The sequence below is a fragment of the Echiichthys vipera genome (genome assembly GCF_963691815.1).
Source record: "Echiichthys vipera genome assembly, chromosome: 4".
NCBI lineage: Eukaryota > Metazoa > Chordata > Actinopteri > Perciformes > Trachinidae > Echiichthys > Echiichthys vipera.
In genome coordinates, this window is record NC_139829.1 from 24150945 (window position 1) to 24174944 (window position 24000).

At 40.0% G+C, this 24000-nt stretch overlaps 1 protein-coding gene across 6 annotated transcripts in view; it reads right to left on the reverse strand.

Moving 5' to 3' along the window:
- The window catches only part of trpm3 (transient receptor potential cation channel, subfamily M, member 3), a gene marked incomplete at both ends in the record, with an annotated part of 133644 nt that overhangs the window by 32550 nt on the left and 77094 nt on the right, over positions 1-24000 (reverse strand). For all 6 annotated transcript variants that reach the window (XM_083912673.1, XM_083912674.1, XM_083912672.1 and 3 more), the window contains 5 exons: positions 7542-7665; positions 8163-8337; positions 19526-19697; positions 20973-21097; positions 23009-23222. In XM_083912673.1, the coding sequence (XP_083768799.1) occupies positions 7542-7665; positions 8163-8337; positions 19526-19697; positions 20973-21097; positions 23009-23222 (810 nt within the window). The remainder of the gene's footprint in view (positions 1-7541; positions 7666-8162; positions 8338-19525; positions 19698-20972; positions 21098-23008; positions 23223-24000) is intronic.

The window sequence follows — 24000 nt, forward strand, 5'->3', positions numbered from 1 at the left end:
TGATTGTGCTTGTGCTTGTGCGTGTGCGTGTGTGTGTGTGCTGTGTGTGTGCGTTTAAGAGAGTGATTTGTCTTGGGTGTGATCTTACATAGATGCACTCAAAGTTAAACTATGCATATGCAAAGCTGTGATTTACTAACAAAACACTTGTTCATTATAACCTGTGGTTATCTTTATAGCATAATGGAGTTCACACACACACACACACACACACACACACACACACACACATTTCCTTACACTCACTTAAATACGGTTCTTGGGCTTCTTCAGCAGTCAAGATGGATGACAGTGTGTCAAAGGAAAGATGATGATTATATAAAATGTTCACCATTGTTTCTATTCTATGCTCTCTTCACCGTTACCTCCAATCCCTTTGTTCTATCCATCATCCTTCTGTCACCCCCACCCCCCACATGCAACAGCTAGTCTCACAACAACGTTGTACTGGACTGCTACTCTCCCTCCCTTATCTAACCTCCAATCACACCTCCAAGGTGACCCTGTGAATATGTGTTACTTGTTATCATATAGGATTTAATACAGATACAATACAGAGGCTAAGCAACACAATCTCCATGACAACGCAAGGTTGCTTATTTAATATCAAGGATCATTCAGTCATCAATAGGTGTGTGCAAAAGTAAACAGACTGCTTCTACCCAATCTATTTTCATCCTCTCATAATAATACTAATACTAATAAATAATAATAGCTGGGATTTTTAAAGTGCCTTTCAAGGGACCCAAGGAAGGACAAGGAAATACATGAAGGTAACTGAACCCAAAAAAAAACCAAATGGAATAGTGGTGGAAAATGTTTTCTGCTTTGAGAGGGATAAAAAGAATCCGTATGCTGTGGTGATCAGGTGGGTTTTTAGACATGGATGTGGCATTACGTTTTTCTGTTGGGAGAGAGTTCCAGTGGGTGGGGGCTGCCACACCGAAGACTCCGTCCCCAAGAGTGCAGGTTGGTGTGGGGAGTAGTGGCAAGTCCAAGCAAAGGTGCTCTTTAGCCGGGATGAATCTTAAGGGGGGGGGGGGGGTTCTGATTAGCCACCCCAGTAAAAAAAATCAATTGGTACTAACCATGTCATGCTAGGTAGTTTGGAAGTAGGTTAGACAACATTTCAAAGTTAGGCAAAAAGACAACTGCCTTGGTCACTTTTAAAGGGATCCCCTTGACCTCTAAAGTCAAGATATCTGAATGAAATTGAGCTATATTGATACCAGGGAGTATCCCCTTTATAGACATGCCGTTTTTTCACGCAGTACAAATTATTGTGTACATTGTGTTATAGTATTATTATGACCTATTCTAAAATGGTTCAAAAATGATGTTGAAATAAAATGTAAATACTGTTTTAATGAATAGTGAATGCTTTTAAATCTTAATTTGAAAAACAAAAAACTAACACAGCCAAGATATTGTCCAATAGCTTCCTCTGGAAAGGTCTGTGAACAGTGATGCTTAAATCTGTTAGATAAAAGAGCAGGAACAAACCAAACTCCACACAGCAGAGATTCAAGCTCTGAAAGCTCCTAGATATTACCCTTGTGAGACCATCTTGATCTTACGAGCTCAGTTGTATTTTACTTGCAGATCAGTCTGGTAACAAGCGGCGGAAAAAAATTTAGAGCCATTCGCCAAGCGAACGTCCAATCAGCATTGGTTTTGAGGCGGGTTTAAGTGTGATGAAAGGAGAAGTGACTGTTCAGTTTAAACAACATAGCGGCTTCCACAGATGAGATGAGTGCAGCTATCAAGCATGTTCTATCATGATTATAGAGTATTCCTTTTCTGAAAGAACTGGAGGCTTTTCTCTGAGAAAAAGCTGCAAATATCCTTTACCGACATGTAATTTAATTCATGAGCTTTGCCTCAACCCTCTGTTAGTACGCCTCGTTGCTCTGACTTGTTGATTTTGCCCATACTGAAAACCACCAAAAGACCAAAAGATCTCCAAACGAGAGTTCCCAGATGGATATGCTGATCAAATTTGAATAATGTGAATCAATTCATCTGATGGAGTCAGGTTACCTAAAATTACCTAAACAGGATTTGTATGTTTGTGAGTAAATTAATAAAATGGCATGTTTTTTCTGTTATTGCTACACATCTACAAGACTACCTGTGACTTATTTTACAAACACACATATTGGTCAGAAGCAAACATCTACCACCCAAATTGAGTACTGGCCTTAGCCTAGCCACCCCAATGAAGATTGTCACCACTCTTGAGTGCTTACTGTGAGCAAAAAGTGAATCAAAAGTGTAGGCACAGCTTCTTTGTATTTTTTTTACTCTTGGCATAAACTCACCTATTTGTTGTGCCATACTTTTTCGTTGTGCTTGGTTAATACTTTATCTTAAAATGCTGAATGTATGTTGGCCTCTTCGCTGATAATTGTCACCTCAGGAGTCAACATGCAAGGGGCTCTGACTTGTGTCTGCCACACACCATCTCTCTGTTTACAAGAATAGAGGAGAGGAAAACAGCAGGAAGGATAGAGAGAGGGACACAAGTGAAGGCAGGGATTGGGAGGATAGACGTGAGGCAGCAGGAAAGAGGCATGTGCATGTTCAAATCAAAGGAAGGCAGAGGGAGGGAGATTTGGTGTTGACAAATCCAAGAAGGATATCAAAAAAAGAAAAGGGAAGAGGCAGTGCAATCTTTCTCAGTGTGACTGGGATCTGTCGGAGGAATTCCCATATCTTCAGAGACGCTAAGCTACGTGCTTAGAAGGGGATCAGAAGACTGCTCTTCACGCTGCAGTGAGCCAAGCTGATTGGAAAACATTCATCTTCATTTAACAGGCAAAGATCCTGCTGATGCACCTGCATGTACATACTGTACAAGACACATGTCGGACCCCACACACACTCGTACACTTAAAGGTTTCTGAAGCATCTTCTGCAGTCCATACATAAACAATGGTAGATCTGACAAAGCTCTGCTAATGGTTTCATCCGTGGGAAATTGAGCATTTAAATAAAACATATATAGAGGTGTATTTTTACTTTATGGGAAGAACCAAATGATAAACCTGCACTGCTGATAGTCACCCAAGGAATTGTCTCTCTTCTATCATATTTCTCAGTTTGTGGCTCAAACTCTTTACTGTACCTCATTTCACATTTGCTTTTGACCAAAACCACATTTGTGTCCCTCTTCTTACTTCTTGTCTCAATTACTCCCACCCTCCCCCTCCATCTGTCCCTCCCTCTCTCTCATGGTCCATTTAAGTCACTTTTTTCTCTCTCCTCATCTTCCTCCGACTCGTTCTCTGTTTCTCTTGTAAGGGAGGCGGAGGAACATTGCCGGGTGGTGGTTCCTCCTCAATATTTAATTCAAATCAAACATATAAGGACTTTACCCCATTCAATTATTCATATCAAGCTGTAAGATACCAGGACAATCAACTTGAGCGTCCCATTGCAGATGAAGAGCAAGGTACCGGAAGAGAGGAAGGGGGAGCTTGAAGAGGCACTTCTCTTTTAATTAGACCTAAAATTGGATTCACACATTTCTTGCAAAAAACAAAAAGAGCTTTGTGACAACAGGCAGTGGCGATATTTAAAGCAGACTGAAGTCTTTTCAGTGTGCTTGTTTGACATTTATTTGAAATTGTTCCACCTCTATTTTGAAGGTATAAAAGAAACAAAATAAGTGATGTGAATATATAAGGGAAGATAATTACCTAGATCATCTAGACAAATTGATACATATGTGGCCTGTACTTTCTTTTAGTATTCCCTTTCATTACACACCATCTATACACTTTACATCTGTTTCCCCTAAGTAAACCTCAAGAGCTTGCACATTGATTAGCCTCGCAATTATTTCCCTTCTCTCCCCTCTCCGACTTGGAACCTAAAGATCCATCTGAGCAGATTTTTTTTTTCATTGGGAGATGGTCCAGCACACTCATAAATTAGACCAACTTAAAGCATAATTGTTACCATTGTTTGCAGCTGAAAAGAGCACTTCTCAGTTTTATAATGTACTGCATAGCGGACTTCATAGCAACACATTAATGATGAAATGCATCATGTGGCATCTTGATATGACAATATTTAAGCAAATAACATGGCTACAAGGCTTGAATACAACCGCCTGTTCACATTTGGTAAAACAAGGGTAAAAACTTAAAACACAGTTTGCACACATTGCGTTTATTGCCTCTTGATATAATGCGTAAATAGCCCTCAGTACGATAAACAAAGCAGAGGCAACAGGGAAATAACTGAAGCACAAAATGTCTACATGAATAAACCAACATCCTGGGAAAAAAAAGGAAAAAGCAAGACACATCCTCTCTTTAATCTTCCCTCTCAAGGAGAAGCACACTGTCCCTCTCTCATACATTATCCCAGTCACCTTTACTCTTCGGCTTTTCTACTACAGAGCCAGAAAAAAGGAAAGCACAGGCACAATTGGCACTGAGACAAACACACACTATCATTGTCTTTCTCCCTCTCACACCTTTCGGGCCACTGCACTGACCCGGGATTAAACCCGCATTTGCTGCCAGTTGGAGTGAGTCCATGTAACAGTTGTGACCCTGCTCCTCACTTGTGTGTTAACAAGGGTTTGACACAACTTGGCTTTGGTATACAGGGTAATAACAGGTGTCTTTGCTTTTGGTAAATGTTTTGGGATCTTAGAACAGGTACTATAGAACTAATATGGTTTCACCCGTAGGTATTAGCTGCAACATCCAGACCTATTTTTTAAAGTCTGCGTTATACTCATATGGCATCTGTATAGATGCTTGGACATGATTGTAGAATGACTGTGATGTATTCACTTTGCATTGGGTGACATAATAAATAAAAGTAATTTATGAATTCTCCTGCTGAGAGCCATGGCCTCAGATTTAGAGGTGCTGATCCTCATCCCAGCCATTTCACACTCTGCTGCGAACCAATCCAGTGAGTGCTGAAGGTCACTGACCGACGATACCATCAGGACCACATCATCTGCAAAAAGCAGAGACGAGATCCTCAGCCCACCGAACTGCAACCCCTCCCCACCACGACTATGCCTCGATATCCTGTCCATGAAAATCAAGAACAGGATTGGTGTCTCTCAGCAGGAAACCGGTGGATTGCTTACTCCAGGTAGGGAATGAGTCCTTACCTCAAGTGAAGGAGTTCAAGTACCTCAGGATCATGTTCATGAGTGAGGGGATGATGGAGCGTGAGTTTGGCCGGAGAATCGGAGCAGCGGGGGCAGTGTTACAGTCGCTCTACAGGCAAAGCTCTCGATCTACCGGTCAATTTTCATTTGAAGCTGGGTCATGACCGAAAGAACGAGGTCGCGGCCGAAATGGGTTTTCTCAGGAGGGTGGCTGGAGTCTCCCTCAGAGATAGGGTGAGAAGTTCAGCCATCCTTGCGTTGAAAGGAGCCAGTTGAGGTTATTCTGGCATCTAGTAAGGATGCCCCCTGGGCGCCTTCCTAGGGAGGTGTTCCAGGCACGTTCAGCTGGGAGGAGGCCTCGGGGAAGACCCAGGACCAAGTGGAGAGATTATATCTCCACACTGGCCTGGGAACGCCTCGGGATCCCCCAGTTAGATCTGGTTAATGTGGCCCGGGAAAGGGAAGTTTGGGGTCCCCTGCTAAAGCTGCTGCCCCCACGACCCGACCCCGGATAAGCAGATGAAGATGAGATGAGATGAGATGAATTCTCCTTCCATGTCTGTTCATTTTTAGTCTCTAGAGAGGTAGCTCCCCTGAGCAAAATGAAAAACATATATAACAGATAGGCCACACATGTTCTGGTTTCTCTAATAAAATAACTTCTGTGATCACACTCCAATCTGTGGCTTTCTGAGCGTGATCAGCAGGGAACCCCTGTGATGCTTATCAGCCTGATAAATAGGAGGCAGGTGAAACTATGTTAGAGAGAGAGAAACAGACAAAAAGCAGAGCGATGACACATCTATCTTTCTCTCTTTGACCTGCCATAATCAACGTTTTATGAGGTGTATGGACACTAATGATTCAGTTAGTTCTTATGACAGACATACAGAGAAGTGGATTGCTTCTACTGAATATGTTATTATAGAGTATCCTATCATTGTTTTATGTCATTGTTAAGGTCATAAGCCACAGATGACAATGTCTTTTCACATTCTTGCATACTACATGAAGTGCAGCATCCTGGGAATGAAAACCTAACCCACTGTTGGATTTACCTGCTCCTGCATTCTACTATCTGTGATCATACAGGCGTATCACGTTTACACATTAGTGTAGCCCCAAATGTCTACATTTGAGATGTGGATTGCAGGTTTTAGCGTTTTTTTTTTTCATTAGCAGTACATTGATTATCAATAAAATACTCAATTGGGCTGTGAAACACAGGGACATTATTGCCAGGGTGAAACAGGGTTGGTGTACTTTTATAATATTTCCAAAATACACTTTCAGTGCTCTCTTTGAATATGGCAGTGATAGGAGTTTAGGTTTAGGTTCAGAGAGCTTCAAATTATCTGGCCTGTACAGCTGCTCCTGCAGAATAATTCACACATTGTTCTGATCTGGTGTATTGTATTCAGAAGATCCATCAGTGTGAGCATCAGTCAGTCACTGCAACCCCACTGACAACACAATCAATCCACTTACACGCTTCGCAACCATGACCAGTGCTGGGCTGCATGTGTGTGTGGTTGTGTGGGTGTATGTGTGTGTGTGTGTGTGTGTGTGTGTGTGTGTGTGTGTGTGTGTGTGTGTGTGTGTGTGTGTGTGTGTGTGTGTGTTTGTGTGTGTGTGTGTGTGTGTGTGTGTGTGTGTGTGTGTGTGTGTGTGTGTGTGTGTGTGTGTGTGTGTGTGTGTGCACTTTACTTGCACACATGTATTTTGGTGTTATTCAGTGTGTTACAATAGTTATAATAACTGAAACACAGAATATGATTAACCAGCAGTATGAGAGGAAAGACCATCGCATGATGAAAACTTGGTTGAGTCATTTTAAACAAGGCATTATACACTATGTCCAAATGAGCAAAAGCAATTATTCACAAACACTTACCGCATTCAACAGCATTACTTAGAGGTTGGTTTCATGTGACTGACAAGGGGTCTCTAAAGGGACTGAGAATTCAACAATGCCAAAAGGGGTACGGATTCTCAAGGTGGAGGCCATTTAGTCCCCAACGTCATCTGAATACATTTACATCCACTTAACATTACATGTCATGCATAAAAGATAGGTTAATACTTGCTTCAATAAATGTTTCATGATAAGCAAGCTTCAATTGACAAATCCATTTGTTCCTCCTTCAAATATTTTTCCTTTTTGCAGAGGAGAGACATCAAAGCTTAAATGAATGGTGATATTAGTGGTGTTATTAGTGGTTTAATGGTGTGTGTGTGTGTGTGTGTGTGTGTGTGTGTGTGTGTCTGTGTGTGTGTGTCTGTGTGTGTGTGTCTGTGTGTGTGTGTCTGTGTGTGTGTCTGTGTGTGTGTGTGTGTCTATGTGAGCCCGTAAGTGCTTTGAACTTTGGCATGTGCACATTTATAAAGTGACACTTACCAGCTCCTTCTTCTTCATGCACTCCATGAGAATGATAAACAGATGTTGCGCCTGTGTGCGGCTGTAGGTGAAAGTCTTCTGGATAGTCACCAGCAACTGGTCTCTTAGAGACTCGTTAATTATGCTGCAGAGGTGTTGATAAGAAAAAATAAAACAGTGCGTCAGATAGAGGTGAGTAGAATAAAGCAATGAGGAGGAAGCAGGAAAATTAGATTTGCTTGTCAGTAAGTGAAACCAAGGTTGCCCCTCAGCAGTTTACCTTCATCTGTAAATGGATATATGATGCTGTAAAAACTATTCTGAATGCATTGTGTGTCTTATGAGGAATATATCCAAAAATTGTTACTGTGTGTTTTTTTAGTAAAACATAAACACATTTCAGAAAATGTATATATTTTTGCAAGTTATTACATCATATTTACTGTATCTGCAGAAATACATCATTACTATCATGTAGAGTGCATGCAAATGTATGCTTGTTATGTTTGTAAGGCACTTAATAAAAACTCAAACAAAAAAATTTAAAAACTCTGATTCAAAACAACATTTTCCAGAGTGTATAACATTTGTGTTCATAAGCGTTTGACGTTGGATAACAGCATAATGTGCATATGTGCGTACCCTCCCTCCTCAGAGTATTTGTGTCCGAAGGCCAAGATGTCTGAGGCCCTGCCGCTGCCGTCACACACTACCACAGGGACGGGTGGCGTGTCCCTGAGATACTCCAGCACAATGGAGATCACATTAGGGCCTCCCTCAACGATCAAAGCCACCACCGGCACACCCTGACCAATACCTGCACATGTAAACAAGAAGGAGCGGGCAGTGGAGAGTGATTGTAGAAAGGAAAACAGGGACGGACAACACAGACAAAGGGACAGAAATGTGAAGAAGGAAGAGGGAAGTTAAGGATAGAAAAAAAAAGCAGAAGGACAGTCAATAAATAGGTTTCATTACATCAGAAATACTTGATCCATGAAAAGAAAAACATATATCCAAATGTGTTAACAAGGTGTAAACGTGATACCTGTGATGTCTCATGACTGTACTGTCAAGACTTTCTAATTATGGAGGAGAGGTTTTTAAAAAAACATCGATACCAAAAATAACAAGCACACTTTGTGCTTTGTTCCTGCGGCATGGACATGTGTGTGTGTGTGTGTGTGTGAGAGAGAGAGAGAGATAGAGAGAGAGAGAGAGAGAGAGAGAGAGAGAGAGAGAGAGGTCTTTGCATCGTATATATTCTTCCCGTGGTGAATCTGATCTACAGTTAACTCTTGAATTATAGTGACAGGCCACCAGACAGTTTTGCTTCCATCCATCTTTACTCTTTTCTTGCAATACACAGCATGTACTACGAGAAGAGAGGGAAAAAAAATACTGACGGTCTCATTGAGTCTCCTGAGTTGAGACTTGCAACTACTTGCAATGCGCAGGTCTGCAGCGTTTTGAAACCTCCCAGTTCACACCAATGCGACAAGACGAGACGGTGTATCATCTCCACAGAAACGACTCTCTGTACATTTGTCTAACTACTGACTTTTTACAGGCTTTTTTTACTGGATTTAATTTGTATTACAATATGATTGATGACAGTGTTAGTGAGATACCTGCTGATACCTACAAAACGTTTTATTTCTCTGATTCACTGTTTTGTTCCTGTACGCTCGTTGAGCCTCTGTCCAAAACTTCCATTTCGACTGGCTAACTGACAGCTGACCTGACCAACAGACTTTGCTAAGAGCTAACTGGCTGTTGAAACAGGCAGGGTGCCTTATGTTCTAAAACAAGCTGCTGGTGACTTGACAAGCTGAGTCACAGGCGATACTATCAGCCGGTTTGAGTCACGATGAGAGGGGCCTGTTCACACTGCTGCAACTTTTATCTGAGTCCCATTCTCTCTTATACCTGTTTTTTCTTTCTTTTAGTGGCTTCAGTCCAATCCTTTCCTAAACCCTGCACCCTTCATCCTGCCCTTTTCGGCTTTCTGACTCACCTCCCGTCTCTCCAGTCTTTCTTTCTATAGAAACTCCATTCTTCTCTCCCTGCCATTCTGTTTCATGAGTTTGTGTTTTGACTCTTCTAATTCAAAAGCTGTGTAACTGCCGGATCTTCCCCGCCCTGCACCCTCATCCTGGTCTGCATAATTCACAGAGGAGAAAGCACGGCCTGTCTCCAAACACGCAGGCAGACGAGCGCATACAAATGCGTGCTAACCTACTGTATGCACATACGCAGACACAAGCACACATTCAGAAGCATAGCCACCACCATTACGCTTTGCCTCACACAGCCTCATGCAGCCTTGCAACAGGGACAGTTACATAAGGAGAATATTTTAAGGGGCCTTGCCTACTTCAAAGAGGTAAAACGTCACCCGGCATAGATCAACAGAACTGAATGTGTGAGAGAAGCACAGCAATAACTTGGATTTTATTTCTGATTCTTCCATTTCTTTTAGATATATTTTTACCTGCATGTGTGTGAGCCTGCAGTTTTGTCAGTTTTGGATCAAGCATTGATGACTAGTGAACTTTGGAGCAGCATGTCAGTATCTACAGCAGATTGTTGTTCAAGAGAAACCCGTGAGGAACAGATGAGGCGGGGAAAGCAAAGCTGCTTCATGGTTAATTGGTAGAATGCACATACAAACACACCAACAACAAATACAGAGGAACATACATGTAAACAAATTACTAATTAAATAAAATTCTCTTGCATGACTAAATCAGCAGGCACATTATCAAATGGCCTTTCAAACTTAATTATTTATTAATGCAATCAATTTAACAAAGGCAAAAACTCATACTTTTAAGTAAAACCGTATGTTTGTGAGCTTACACCGACCTACTTTAACATTTAATAATGCCCCAAATGTATCTATTTTAACTAAATACAAAACTGATACCACAATCAATCCACCTGGCATGACAAAATGTATTTATTTTTGCTCTAGTTTGCTTACCACTCTCTCCGTGTGCTTGAGTCCAAGATGGGATGAGTAACTTGAACTATATTCCTTAATTTGTGGTCACATCATAACCTTTGTTTATGATTACTTTGATACAGAGGTAGGTTCATTTTATACTTTATATCGTGGTATCCAGAACCTCGATACCGCTTACTCTGATACTGGTCCTAATGGCTATAGTTTTGATGATTCAATAAGTAATATACAGTAGGTGTGTGATGCCTAGGTATGTATTTATGGAAAGTTTTTTTCTGGATCTATGGACATGACGTGACCTGAATTTCAATTGGGGCCCCACACTGTCCAGTGCTTCTCCTGGGTGCTTGACTGAGAATTAGAGCTGTAAACATAGTAGTTTATACAGTATATATATATATATATATATATATATATATATATATATATATATATATATATATGTTTATCTTCTTTCTGCTCCCTTTCATTTCTAAATAAAAATGAAAATGAAAATGAAATGAAACATATATATATATATATATATATATATATATATATTTGATATACAGTAGCCCATATACTGTATATTCTGTAGTTTATGCCTACTGCTGCTTCTACTGAACTTGCAATTTTATACTTTCTAAAATGTAATCCTGTGAAAGTTGAGAGTCCTTTGAATTATTTTATCTGTGGAGGCGGATTTTGTGGGCTGAATTCTCCCTTAATATCAACAGAAAAGCTTAGTAGTTGAACACATGCAGGTTGGTTACATGAGTTGGCACTTTCCGAAGAATACCTATTATTCTAGATGGAAATGTAAACCCATAGCTGGAGAGCTAATCTGTTAGTGTTAGTGTTAGTGCAGAAGTGTACTCCAGGGTGTCAGTATACTAAGACATCACTGTTGGGTGTTGGTACGGGTGCAACACAGCACACTTCTAATCACATACAGCTACACGAAGCAGTCAGGCTGACTGAAAACTTTCAAAGAATACATACCATATATATATATATATATATACCGTACCTAATTGACAAACTTTTGCCAAAATTATTGTATATTAAGTCTCTTCCAGGTGGGAGGGAGACGATGTTGTTCATTGTCATGTCACTTTCTTTTTCGCTATATACTGTATACTGTATATATAGCACATTCTCTATGGGTACACTTGATTGCTCCTGTTATTGGATAATTTGTGTGTCCTAATAGAAAGAGGAATAAAAAGGAAATACTACTAAAACCTAACTAAAGCAGCGTGAAATCTGCAGCCTAACTGATTCCTGATCCTTGAGTTCTATTTGCCCATCTGTGTGTTATGTTGGTGCCCAGTGCAAAGCGCATGGTGCATAGGTCGGCGCAAAGAGGTGGGAGGTTCATTCAATGAGGCAGTGCAAATGAGTGAGTGATGTTTCAGTGAAAATGGCTTTTAGATTTGTATTTAGAACTAAATCTATTATTATGTTGCTTTTTTTTTTCTTTTTAATAAGACCTTAAACAGTTTTAAATAATGAAAATAAACACTTGGATGACAGTTTGTTTTTTTCTTTTTGGGGGGGTTACTAATAATACATTTTCTGATTTATACAGTTGCACGTACTGCATGGTATATTCTGTTGATATGTCATTTCATAAAACGCATATTCTATACAGTCTGTACTGACTCTCTCAACACATTCAGCCTTCCCAACCCCTATTCTTGTAATGACTGTATCCTTGCACCATTCACACACTCCAACACATCAGATAACACAAACCAGAAACCCCTTCTCTCTCCCTTGTCTCTCTATATCTCATACATAGTTTTTACCGAGTGCCCACACCTTATCTCTCTGGAGCGAAACTACCGTGAAACACTGTGAAAAAGCAGAGGAAGATCAAAAGGAGAAAGGTGGTCGATGAGACTATGTGGCCACAACTTTCTTTATATATCCAGCCTTGGAGATGAGGAAGTAATAAGGAAAATAAGGAATTAAGGAGGAAAAGAGGAGCGTGTAAGCGAGACACACATAACATGCTTAAATGATCGTAATTAAGGAACCAGCAATGAGTCATACCCTGAGTGTGTGTGTCCCTGTGTGTCTGAGATTGTCTGTGAGTTTGTCCTTGTATGTGTCAAATTATTATCAGCATGACTGGAGGAGGTGTGCTGCAGTATGTGGGTCATTGTCTTTGCATCCCCACACCAAATAGTTAAAAATAAAAACTCACTCTCTCTCTCTTTCAGACAAAATCATTATCCTAGCAACAACTAACAAGGACAGGAAACATCAGATCTGTGAAAGCAACATGACTCGACATGTGATAGAACAAAAGGTCAGGGAGTATGCCACATTAAAAGGGCAAAGCTTCTCTCAAACTTTATTTTTTCAGTCGTCTCGTGACATCAACACATCCTGCCGTTTTTGACACACAATTGCCACCTTTTTACCAGTAATCTATTTTGAGTTGTAATGTTATCAAGGCTGTGAGCCAGATAAAATCAGTCATGAATGATTATTGATCATGAACATAAACATTTACAAATGTTTGTGAGTCTGTGTGTATGCGCTTCTGGGCATTTCTTAACTTGCACCTGTCGAAGGCAATGTATTTTCCCAGAAAATCAAATAAACTGTGATGAAAATGTTTCAGAATGTCACATGGATTTTATTCTGATACAAGATACTTGAAATGACGAGTACACACAGGGTCTTACTAGTGTGCTTTGTCCTTGCTGAAACACTTTGGATTCAGCTCATATAACTTGTATGAGACTAATGAGATAGAATAGATACGGTATCTCTACTCTGCACTCATTTTAAATGATCCACAAAAGCAACAGTCACAAGCGCTCCTGCTGCTGGTTAGTGGTCAAAATGTCAACATTTTTCAACTCTCACTCCAGTCATCAGTGAACTATTGGAAATGCTAGAATGCAGTATGTCATTATTTAAAAGCCCATAATCAAAGTTAAAGGAATATTTCACTCTTAAAATGCACATTTGTATACCAGATACTCAGCGAGTGTTGCCTTGACTGAAAGGAAACTTTATTGTTGTTGCTTTCCTCCACGGTGGATGGAGAATCAATAAAAACAGAGTCACATTTAACAACAGCAACACTATCTCAAAACATGTGTTTACAAAGTCTCACACGACTCGTGCAGTATTATCCAAGTGTCCAGTCGAATGCTCAGTGCTTCCCAAATGCATGCATTGTTTCTAAAACCTTACTATGTACAACACTTCTGCATAAACAGTCTCAGAAGTAGCTTGATACACAAATGGTCATTTTGAGGGTGACGTTTTCCTTCACAACGGGGGTTTGTAACACGTATTATGAAAAAAAATGCTGTTTGCATAAATTACTTGAATTGTTTGATAGTGTGCATAAGTTATTTACCAGGACGACTCTGACCACCATAAGACATTCACTACAGTTTACACTACCAATCATGCACTATTTCCACACCACATAACATGCTGTCATCCGTGCACATCCTCAGCTTGGGACTGCACCTGGAACAAGTCTTGTATCCAACCATACCCACTACTGGCTCTGTTATCTCTCCACCACAGGGATGATCACTCTGGCAGTGCATCTTTATCTTTTTGACATGTTTTTTTTGTATCCACCAGTGCACAAACACACCTTACTCCCCAATGACTTCAACTGTCCAATTGTTGTCTTTGTACAGTTATTCTCATATGCATGCAGATATTTTATTTACTGATCCACTCCCATAGAGTCAGTTCAGCCCGGCTGATTTAACCAGTCATCACTGCAGCACTGCCACTGGGACCAAACACACTGACCAGAAAAATGAATACATTTTTATGACTGATTGGATTGATTGTGTTGATAAGTGAATTAACTTGTAAACATAAATATTCCTTTTTGTACAGCACAGTTTTGGCTTTAATACATGTTTTCATGCCATTTGTGCTTTATTGGATCCAGTCACATTTAGCCCAAGGTGGCATTTCAAAGCCAGACTCAAACTGTTGAACTGCAGCTGTGTGATATGTGTCAAAGAACAAGAGTCTCCAAGTAATCCACTTGGTCACACAGTTGGACAGCGTTAACAAAGGGGCTACATTATAAGCTATATATGAAAAATCAAGAGTTTGTCCAGGTACTTATAGTGCTTGAAAGAAGAGTATTACTACCCTCTTGACTTCCCATCTACAATAGCTTAACTATAATCTCTTCTATGGGCTGCTCCAATGTCAGGTCACAATGTCACAGCTAATCTGAAACGCAAGGCCTTATGGCTTCTAGATTCAATTACCAGAGCTACTTCATCTTCTACCTATGCTGTGATTAATGAAAGCACTGCTATAGGAGGGTCAGTGAAGGTTACACAGTAGACAGAGTTAAAATGCACACTAGGCTATACCTAAGCACACACATTTAATACACAAAGCACTTGTGCCTATTTTAATATTTTAATTAATTTAGGTGAAATGATAGAGGGCACATTCAAGGTGACTCATATATTTTTGCAGACTTTATCTAAACTTGCGCAAATAAATAACTTTTATTCTTCTTTGGGGATTCAGTTTAAGATATTCCCAAAAGAAGGGTAAACAAAGAATATGCAGGTTTTTCTTATTTCCCTTGTTCTATAAGAGAGAAAATAAGAAAACATTAATAAATTAAGCTTATTAACAAATCATCCGTATTATCTCATTTTTCTTTCTGCCTTTTCCCTATTTCTGCCAATGAAAACACCTCAAGGTGATATCCCTTGCTTCATATCATTCTCTTGCCTCTCTGCCTCACCCTCAATCCCTTTTCTCTGTTTCTCATTTTCTCACTCTCAGTTCTTCCTCTTTTACTTGTCATCGCTCCGAGGTAGGGGTGTGATTAAAAAGCATTATAGCCACATGTCAAAAGAGCTGTGCAGTGGTTGAGTGAGTTTTCCTGAATGGTACCAATCATTCTATTGTTTTTCTTCATCTTTGAGTTTGAAAATGTCTGCTAGCTCCAGCAGATGGTTAGGAGGTAAAAAGGAAATATGTACATGGGTGTGTAACCTTAAAGACCATTACTATGTGGGTTGGTATGAGCAATCTTTTATTTCAAAGCAACAATTTGTATATGATTATGTAACGTTCATGATGTGCAGCCTAAACAGAATGTTTGTCACGGTTATCCAGGCTCATTTGCATCTGCATCTGTATCCGTGTTCTATCAGGTCACACCAGTCTCACTGAACAAGTCATGGGAGAGCCCTGCATGTGCGGCATGGCACTGTGCTGAGCCTTTACGCTAGCATGTGAATGCGGTGGCTCCAGTCGATCCACCATATTTACAGTCCCTCAACCCCAGTTTCCTGCCTCAAGCCATTTATTTTGTTTACTCCCACCCTGAGCTGTCCCTTAGATAATCTTGTCCTCTTTCCACTGAAGAGGGCACAACACAACAGGAGGCGACATCTTCCACAACATCAAATATACAGTAGAGACTGGACGAGAAAGGATGTAAGGGGATCGGGAATACACACGTCATGTCACCAGAGAAAGTGCCCAACTGTGATCCAATCATGAGTTCTGACAGGTGCCAATGGTGCTGCCATAACTTGCAATGAGAATGTGCAATGTGATGAATGACTGAAAATATCTTTTGGCAAAAGGAAATCCAAAATGTTAAAAGGTTTCAGTAATATATTCATGACCTTGCAGATTTGTTAAAACATTGTGTGCAATATCAAAGCTATATCTGGAGCATAGTCAGACCCACATACATTTCTTATACAGAATCGATTCCCATATTTAAGAACTGTGTTATAATATTGACAAGCCAATTTGATTGCGACAGCATTTCCGGCACTCGTGCAGTGATAACCGTTGCATGGAAAATCGCACACAGGCACAGTAGGATTAGCCATAGGATTGCCCAGACATCACAAAAATACCACAGGGGAAGATTGCACATATCTATCTGCTCCAATTCTTCTATATTGTGTTTGTGTGTGTGTGACTGTGTGGTAAGAGAAAAAAGAGGGGGGGGGGGCTTTTGGTTACGTGTGGCCCACAACCCCCACGTTAGGCCATTGAAACTGAACTGCTTTTTTCTTCTTTACTTTCGTTATCCTTCTTCTCTTGACAGGACCTCAGGCCATATGCTGGATCCCACAGGAGCCCTGCTGTGAGGAAAATTGAAGCACTCCTCCACTGGCCGTGGACAGGTAATCAAATCAAGAAATGGTCCTTGTTTGCCAACCCTCCAGAGGTGATTGAGGATGTGAAGGATACACACACACAACGTACAGTATATAATAAGATATAATAAAGACACAGTAATCACACACTTGGGCAACCCATTCATGTGAAAAGCTCAAGAAATTGAAGTGGTGGGTTTATCAGTAGTGTGTAACTCCATTTAATGTATGTTAACTTTTTTGTGGAGTAAAATTGTCCCTTTGTTGCGCTTCAGTATTAGAGCTGTTCTAGTGGAGATTCTTTCCATGATTAAATTTCTTTAACATTTTTCACCATCACTTTTTATTAATATTCATATATATGCCACACTTTTATTTTTGTTGGTGTATACCACAGACCATTAAAAATTATTATTATTATTTTATTTTAAAAACGTCTCAAAAAATTAGCCTTGGCTATATTCAACAGGCGTTTATAACCGGTAAGATGATCTGAAGTTAGCTTTATGATCATATTTAGTTTTAACCTATCTACCAAGTACAACATTCTGTAACTCAGGAAATTGAATTGAATGATACAATTGTTTTGATCATGCAAATACTGCCATTCACAGATACAAGTACCAAATCATGTTTTGGTTTGCGCTACTGATCCATTGGCTGAGTACTTCACCGCAAAGGCAATTGATAATTGATGTTATACCGTTGAAGCAGAGGCAAAAGTGTAATTCTGAAATAAAAGCATCCCATGGTCTTTTTCGGCATGAATATACATCAAATAAGCCATAAAGACAGTTTTTTTCATGGATCACCTATTAAAAGAATGTAATGGAGTTCAGTTCAAGGAGGAAAGTGTTGAACTGAACTCCAGTGCCTTTGGTAATCGACTTGTATGGATAGCCAACATACACGTAGCTGGCTGCTATGGCTTGTAGTCTTTTTTTAATAAACTCTGAGTTTGCTACCTTGTTGGTGCTTTGTTTTATGTGTAGGGATTCTTATCATGCTACTGCAGAGGTTTGGTGCTATTTTGAATAATATATTAGTGGTTAAAAAAAGCCGCTTTGAAAGGGTCAGCGCTCCGCCCCGAGCTACTCAGTGTAAGCCATGTCTGGCTGCTAGCTACTTGCGCGGATTTCTCTGTTAACAGTTGATCAACGAAAAAAAGTCTTGATGGCTTATTTGATGTATATTTATGCTGAAAAAGACCATGGGATGATTTATGCTGGCATTACACTTATTGTCAGGTTAATGTCATAGCTCTGTGTGTTATTGGTCAGACAGCAGCATGATCATTTATCAGCTCGTTTCACGAGTAGACCCCAGGCAATATTATTGCTGGATCCTGATATAAAGCTACTTAGATGATGGATAAATAAGCGACTGCAAAGTACATTACCATCACATGGGTGATCAGATGCTTGTATGACGACAGGGCGTCCCTTTGCCTTCCCAGCCCCTTTTGTATGAGTTCAGGCATAGGATGACAAAGGGAAGTCCATAGGTCACGTGGCTGGATGATGAACAAGAAGGAAGTACATCCGTGTATCCTGTCAACCCCCTGGGACATTTCATAAATCCCTAAAGTCAAAAGGTTAGGAAGATTATGTTTTTACAAGACATTCAACATACCTTTTTTAAAGTCAGTGAACATCAGTGATAAGTCTGACAGTGAACAAAAAGGTAAGATTTGAGTCACACTATTGACTTGACACTGTAACCGTTTATTCATTTGGTAACATCAATCGACAGCCTCGGTTTTTAAATAAGCATTGCTGTCAAAGTGTGTGTATTCATGTCACCCAAACCCAGAGGAAATGATTATAAAATGGATTTGTGTTGACAACAAAATAAGGTAATAACAAATAAATCATGGCTGCGAACAAAATTTCTCTGACTCAGGTTTGTTCCCGGCTCTTACACATTCTTAACAATGCTATGAGAGGCTTTTGAGAAATATATGTAAAGGGTATCAGGGAGGTTTGTGTCCATTGTGTTGTTTTTGTTTGAGGCCGTGTGTGAGAGAGAGAGAGAGAGAGAGAGAGAGAATTAGAGGGAAAAATGGATTTTGTATTCATGCAAATCCAATTGGTTTCTAAGGTATAATGTGGTAATTGAAAACAAAAAATGCAATGTGACAAGGGCTCAATGGTGGATGAACACTCCACACAAACGCAATGCAGACACAAATACATGTTAATAAACAGGCAGGACATAAACACCTGTATCTCACGCAAACAAGAATTAAAATATACTCTTTCTGCCCTTTAATGAGCATAATATATCAAAACAAAACCTCTATAAAAATGTACAGAAGGACACAAAAAAATTAGGCTGTCTGGCGCCTGGGATGTTGACCCAGTAGTTTACTTCCCATGTACCAGGTTCTGATTAGTTGGTACTGTCAAGACTCAAAGAAAAAAGAAAAAGAGAAAGAAAATACAAATATATGATGTATCTTTCATTCCTTAATGTAGGTGTACTGCATGCAAGTACAACTCAATGTACTTATTGTGTGTTTGGTAGCTTTGTGCGGCACCCTAAAACAAGGTAGGATTATCAGGCAGGTTCATTTGAGGAAAGAGTTCCTCTGAGCTGTCAGGAAGCTTTGAAAAAAATATAAATCCCTCTTGAAGGGAGGGCTTGTTTCAAAGGCTCATCAAATTATATCAGAGCTGGCTAAATATATGCTGTCTGATAGTATGTGTTTAGTATAAAGCAGATCATTTTAGTCTGGTTGCAGCTATAAAATAGAATTCAATTACACCACAGTGGCATAGTTGATAAAACAAGGATTTCCGTTTCATCATCTTGGTATCCACGCTGTGTCATTTAAAAAAAAAGCCTTCTCTAATTAAGAGTAAGTAGGTCAGCAGCCATTGCAAGCAAATACTATAAATTCCACTCACGTGTGTTGATCTTTTGCAGGGAGATGTGCTTCTCTAGCTGACGTCGCAGTTTGACTTCAGCGCCGTACTTTCCCGTGGTGCCATTGTCTGCCAGGATGAAGTGGGAGTGGAGACTGTTTAGCACCGTCAACTTGCTCATGGGGTTGGACATGGTCTGGTATGGACGCACCACCTATCCAAGAGAAGATAATCGTGACACAAACATCCTAGAAGCCCATGACTTACAGGGGTATGTGGCAACTTGGCAAAGGTTAAAATGTATGGTTCACAGATAACAAGGGCATGTTTTCCTAATACCATTAATGTAAAAAAATATTACAAACTGGGGCGCAGAGTTTGAAAGGCATAAGCATTTAACAAGCAGAGACATACTAACAAAGAGACAGTACTTGTTGCACCATGTGAGAGGTACAGTAGGAGCCATCATTCCGGGGCTTGGCTTCCTCAGGACTACAAATCAGGATATTTCTGCCTCTACTACACTAACTCTTCTTTAAAATCTGTCTCTTGTGAATCTTCCATCTTCATGGAGGTACAGTTCTATAGTAAATCATGGCTGTGACTCTTTAAGACATTGACGTTTAAGTGTAGAGCTTTTGTCCGGATGATGAAAGTGGCTTTGTTCTTAACAAATAATTACATAAAATTGAAAACTCTCATATTTATATTATGACCACTCAAAGCGCTGTTACATTACTAGCCACATTCACCCACACATTCATACACTGATGGCAAAGGCTGCCATGCAAGGTGCCACCTGCTCATCAGGCTCTAATCTAATCTAACATTCACACACTGATGGCACAGCCTTTGGGAGCAATTTGGGGTTCAGCGTCTTGCCCAAGGACACTTCGACATCTTCCAATTAGTGGGTGACCCGCTTTACTTCCTGAGCCACAGTCGCTTGAACAAGGTTAAAGGTATACTAAACTGGATGAATATTTAAACAACATTAATGCCAGCTTCTCAGAAGCTTGGATTTGGCTGAGTGGAGCAGCGCCTGACAGTGTGAGGTAAACTCATCTGGTTATTAGGCGTACAGCTGAGACCAATGAAGCGAGAAAGAGCCTCAGCATTTAATAATCTCATTTCAGCTACCAGCATTAATCTGCTCTGCTTGACTTGTTCAGTAGTACAGAGTGTTGCATATTCTGATAAAATATAAAACTATAACATTGATTTTATAGATTTTAATAAGTCAGCATGTGCTCCAGGGTCTCATGTGGTTTCGCCAGCAGCAGCTGTCCAAGTCAATTTGAAGGGGTGTTTATCACAGATTGAATTGGCTTACTCAGCATCTCAGTTAATACACTGTCAACTGCAATTTACAGGCTTTGGCAACTGTAGTCTGCATGTGACATTGTTCACATATACACATGCAGATGAGGGCTAAAGCATGCAAGCTGCAAACTGTTAGATATTGTTCTGTTTCTTCTCAGAGACTTACATCTTTGCCAACAAGATCCTCTTGATTTTCTACAATGCCCCACGGAGCAATGCCAATTGTGCAGATCTTCCCCCTTGACTTGGAGGCGTGGTCTTTCAACGCATCGCCCACATGGCGAATCACTCCTGTGTGTGTGTGTACAGAAATGTTTGTGAGACGGACAGAGAAAAAGATAATAAAATCAGCTTTGTCACAATCAATATACAGTGTAAACGTAGATAATGATATACTCTGCTGTGAAGGATAAACTGGATCTATGAGGCACAGAAGACAACGGTGTGGCAGCTATTGTGAGGGCACACACACAAACACACACGCACACACACACACACACACACACACACGCACACACACACATACATGCACGCACGCACGCACGCACGCACGCACGCACGCACGCACTCCAGGCCACTAGTTGTTCTCCTCAGGGGAATAGCAGTCAGACTTGGAGTCATCTTATCCCATCTCTCCTGCTGACATTCATTCTATCTCTACCTCTACTCTCAACTGTCCCTCCAGTCCACGCCTCCATACATTATTCAGGCCTCTCTCTTCCTCCTTCTTCCCTCTACATCCATTGTGTCACTACATTTAAATTTCTATTCCTTTCTGTATTCAAGTGTGAGCGATCTACAGCATCCAATGCTGGATCACTTCTTTCCGTCTGTTCTTACCTCCCCTATCAAAAACGTTGACCCACCCCTGTTGCTATTTAAAGCCTGCTCAATTGAATTAAAAAAAATTTAAATGCTATTCTTGTTGAAGACCTTGAAACAACACAAGAAAAATACAAACAGGGAAAATCAAGATAAGCTGATAAGAAAACTAAAGGTTAAACCATGAAACAAATATGTGGTCCGTACCATTCACACTATATAGACACATTCATTTTCCATCAGGGTTATTCATTTTAATATCAGTATATGCAGCAATGCATTTACCAATTTTAAGACTTCATGCCACTATCCATAGCTTACTAAGATCAAAAACACAGCGGAGCTCAAGCTCACTCACAGAGACTACTTTCCATATGTACGATAACAACATATTTATACATAATTCATGTGCTGTCGATCTGTCAGCTGACTTTTCCCCATATATTTATTTCTACCAATCGTATTTTGTTATAAACACTTGACCCAATCATCTTGTTGCTGTCAGACTTTAAAAATGCTTTCTGAAGTGCATTTACACTCTCAATCCTCCACGTCCTATGCTCAAAATCTGGTCCACTGAGCTCCTCATAAATCCTGCTCCCAGCCATATTCATCCAGCTACTGAGTATCTCTGAAAAGAGATCTCCTTAGTCATCAAAGTCTTAAGCTGATCTTCTTCACAGCCTCGATTCTTCAAGACTTGATCAGGCAAAATTGCTTTCATTGGAATACCGCTCCTTGAGAAATATACTTTTTGCTTGGATTTTCTGTATATGAATAGAAGCATTTTGAAATTTGGTGAAAACCTTCATGTAGTACAGCCTGCACTCCAAAAGAACAGTTTTAGATGTCATAAAACAACACTGAATGTTACATATTAACACTCCTAGTGAGGGGGATAAACACATTTCAATTGAAGTGCATTTTATTCATCTACACTGTAGTGTTCATTTTAAAACTATGCAAGTTAAATTGACACTGACGTGTGTATACTGACTTCAATGTAACACCACTCCTTGAAAAGGGTACTTTCATATCGGCCCTCTGCCATTTTTTTCACGAAATTAATAAAATAATAATACTTATTTTAATGTTTTTTAATTAATCTTTCCTGATTGAAATACAGTTTGTGGAATAATATGAACTGCTAATGTCATAGATTGACTTAAACAGCAATAAAAGCAGATCTTTACAGCCCTGAGGGACTTGATAAATGGTTATTTAATAGCCGATAACGTATGAAGAACGTTTGAACACACTCATCATACTCCGAGCACAAGTGCAGAGCCACTCATCTTGTGTAAAAAGAACACTGCACAGAAATATTTAACATTCAAGTGCTAAAATGTACTACTGTAGCATGTATGTACAGTACTTCACCTGTGTTCACCCCGCCGGTGAAGATCCAGGCTCCTGTTGTCATGGCAGCCTTGATGAGCCCTTTGCCAAAGACCTGTTTGAGTTTGGGCTGCAATTCAAAGTTCTGCAGGCCCCCATGGACTGAGATGAGCAACTTAGGCAGTTCCAGCTGCCACTCCTTGGTCATGAGGTGGAGCAGCAGGTCAGGCTTGGTGTCATAGGAAACTCGCACGTACTGAAAACAGTGAAGGTATGTGTCAGGGATGTACAATAGCACACCTGCAGACATATGATGACCGAAAGTCTGCATGTGTCTGATAAATAAACACAATCAGGAACAAGCACATACACATACATTACATGTTATAAAAGCATGTGAAACAAATCAGTTAAGGAAAAATGATGAAATGGAAATATGTCACATGGATCAGGGTTGCAGACCTGCCCAAGTCTATGACTTGTGTAACAGTAGTGAACAGATGTTTGCTTTCAGTGCTTTTGGAGAACCACATGCATTATAGAGCATCTGTTTATCTTTCTAATCCATCCTCAGATACCGAACCTGACATGTGTCTACATGAATTATTTAACACTGGGACTAAATAAGACACAATTCACCCTTAATCATGGGGATTCCCTGAATGCTACAGTATATGTGATGTGTTTCTGTCACCATGGTTATCATAGACGGTAACTGTGTGAATAACATGTACACTCAGACTACTACTAAGGATAGATCGATTAATCATATAGTCTCTGCTGCAGTCTCTAGACAATTACGTCTTTTAAATCCATAATTATACCTTATTACATAATGATTACACACATTTGATTGATTTTCTCCATCCTGGTATGATGAAGTATGTTTTTGCATATGTGTGATGCCTTTACATTTGATTATCAAGCCAGTTAGACTGCAAAACGAGGAGAAGCTGAATTTGGGAAGGTACACAGAGACGTAAGATGAGTCCTCATGTCATGTCAGCTCCATTTGCATTTGGACTATGTATGAA